Source organism: Miscanthus floridulus, chromosome 1, assembly GCF_019320115.1.
Source record: "Miscanthus floridulus cultivar M001 chromosome 1, ASM1932011v1, whole genome shotgun sequence".
Lineage (NCBI taxonomy): Eukaryota > Viridiplantae > Streptophyta > Magnoliopsida > Poales > Poaceae > Miscanthus > Miscanthus floridulus.
In genome coordinates this window covers 56,129,354-56,131,881 of record NC_089580.1, presented here as the reverse complement: position 1 = coordinate 56,131,881, position 2,528 = coordinate 56,129,354, and the positions used below count along the sequence as shown (strand labels likewise).

The 2,528-nt window shown below is 60.2% G+C and overlaps 1 protein-coding gene across 1 annotated transcript; it reads left to right on the top strand.

Moving 5' to 3' along the window:
• The first annotated feature begins 806 nt into the window (after positions 1-806).
• LOC136457184 (uncharacterized) lies at positions 807-2,228 on the top strand. Its single transcript, XM_066457229.1, has one exon. It carries the CDS (start codon positions 807-809, stop codon positions 2,226-2,228), a length of 1,422 nt encoding a protein of 473 aa, XP_066313326.1.
• The last annotated feature ends 300 nt before the right edge of the window (positions 2,229-2,528 follow it).

The following is a 2,528-nucleotide window of genomic DNA, read 5'->3' as shown; positions in this document are numbered from 1 at the left end:
ACAAATCACAGCTGCCTAGGCCTAGTACTACCGCCGTAAAGCCTCCAACTCGTGTGCTCTAGCCAGCACCCAAAGGCCAAAGCTGATCTTGCTTTGTCACTTCTCTCAATACCATCTAGCCCTCTAATCTTTGTCTGTCAAAGATGCAGCAGTTACGGTGCTTCCTCACCGTCCAAGTAACATACAGCATCATTTGACCCAAATATCATGGTATTGATGCTCTCTGCACTAGCTATGTAAGCTCTTCGTATACTCCATGCATGTTTACTGCTGGGGCAAGCATATGCCACCCAATATATGCTGGTTACCTGGAAGGGTTCTCGGATCTTCAGAAAAGGATTGTGGAAAACTAACTAAACCAAGTTAATACTTCAATCGATTTTGTTGTGCGGACCCAATTGTCCAACTAAGTTTTATTTCGCTCCTTCAGATGGGTGGTGAAGTACTCAAGTATACCTAGTGTTAGAATTATTTGCTCATTTACTGTAATCTCCTAGCTAACTGTACAGGCGCCAGCTATACTGGCCCTTTCACACTGCTGGCCCCTTGGGCCATCCCCTCTCTCTCTCCTATATAAGTGTAATCCCTTCTGTAATCCATCATCAAGAAATATACAAAGCCTAATGGCCTTTGTCTAATATGGTATCAGACTAATCGTATCCCCTGCTTCCGCTACTTTCTGCCGCCACCCAGCCCCGACCCGTGCGCGCCTCTCCGGCCGCCGCGCTCAGGCTGCTGCGCCCGCCCCGACGGCCGCCGCGCGCCCTCCTCCGGCCGCCGCGCGTGCCCCGCCGGTTCCCGTACCCATGGCTGCTCCTTCCTCCGGCGGCGATTCCGGCTCCGGCGCCTCGGCTGCCGCCGCCGCGACCAAGCTCCGCGACGAGGCGCTCGCCGCCGCCAAGGCTCTGGAAGTTGAGGCCGCCTCCCTGCGCGACTCCAACCAGGCGCGCAGCGCCCAACTCAAGGAGGAGGCGGACCTCCTCAAGTCCGCCGCCGCCGCCCAGGAGCGGGTCCGCGCTGCTGCCGTCGCTCTCGACTTGGAGCGCGAGCAGGCCGACCTGCTGGAGCAGCAGGCCGCGGCCCTCCGCGCACGACTCCACCCCGAGCACCACCACGACGACGACTCGGAGGGCGACGCCGACTCCATCTCCACGGCGACTGCGGCTGTTGCCCACCTTCATAGCCAGGCGGCTGCTGTGCAGAACATCAAGAACCTCATCCCTATTGTTCTTGATTTGCAAGCCTCAAACTACTCCAAATGGCGTGGTTACATCCTGCTCATCCTTGGCCGGTTTGCCCTGAAGGACCACGTCCTCAGCGACGCCATCCACCCCCACGATGCGGCATGGTTCCGCATGGACTGTGTTGTCGTCTCATGGATCTTCAACACCATCGCCCCTGACCTCCTCGACGTCGTCCACGAGCGTGACGGCATCACTGCTTGGGCGGCGTGGCTCAGCCTCGAGCAGCAATTCTTCAACAACCGTGAATCCCGCGCCATGCTCCTCGACGCCGAGTTCCGCACTCTCTGCCAGGGTGCTCTCTCGGTGGATGAATACTGTCGCAAGATGAAGAACATGGCGGACGCGCTCGCCGACCTTGGCGAACCCGTCCTGGACCGGACCCTGGTGTTAAATGTGCTGCGCGGCCTCAACGAACGCTTCCAGTTCATGTCGCAGCTCGTCACGAGGCAGAAGCCCTTCCCATCCTTCACCGACGTCCATGCTGACCTGAGGCTGGCCGAACTCAACATGGCGTCACCTTCAGCTCCGCCCTCGGCCCTCGTCACCGCGCCGTCCAGCAGGCCGCCTGCTCCGTCCCCTACCCCTCAGCGCCCTCCACAGCCTGCTGGGGGACAGCAGCTCGGCCACACCCCTGCTCCTTCACGCCATCCTCAGGCTGCTGGGGGCCAGCAGTCCGGCAACGGCAATAACCGCGGACGACGTCGCCGCGGTGGACGCGGCCAAGGCGGCGCCCAAGCCAGCACTCAAGCCGGCCCACCGAGTGGCCAACAGTGGCCATCCTTCTTCAACCCATGGACCGGGTCCATCCAGATGTGGCCCGGGTCCAACCTAGGCGGCTCTCGCGGTCCACCGCCCCATGTGCCTCCACCTCCACCGCCACAGCACGCTCTCATGGCCGGGGTGCCCCCGGGTTACTTCGCTCCTCCGCCGGTCCCCGGGGCATACTACCAGGCGCCCCAGCAGGCGCCCACCTCCACCTGGTAGCCGTCGCCCTGGACTACTGAGGGCCTCGCCAACGCCTTCAGCACCGTCACCCTCACTCCGCCGTCAAGCACCTCGGATTGGGTCTTCGACTCGGGTGCTTCCTCTCACATAGCCGGCACTCCTGGTATGGTCACCATGTCACCAACCTCCTCTTTTCCATCTTCAATTGTTGTGGGAAATGGCGCCACTATTCCGGTTGTTGGCACCGGCTACTCAACCCTCCCTGGCCCATTTTGCCTCAACAATGTTCTCATTGCCCCTGACATTATTAGAAATCTCTTGTCAATTCGGCAATTCACC

Bases quoted from the DNA above. Each gene is read 5' to 3' on its own strand.
- LOC136457184 (XM_066457229.1), top strand. From the start codon at position 807: ATGGCTGCTCCTTCCTCCGGCGGCGATTCCGGCTCCGGCGCCTCGGCT.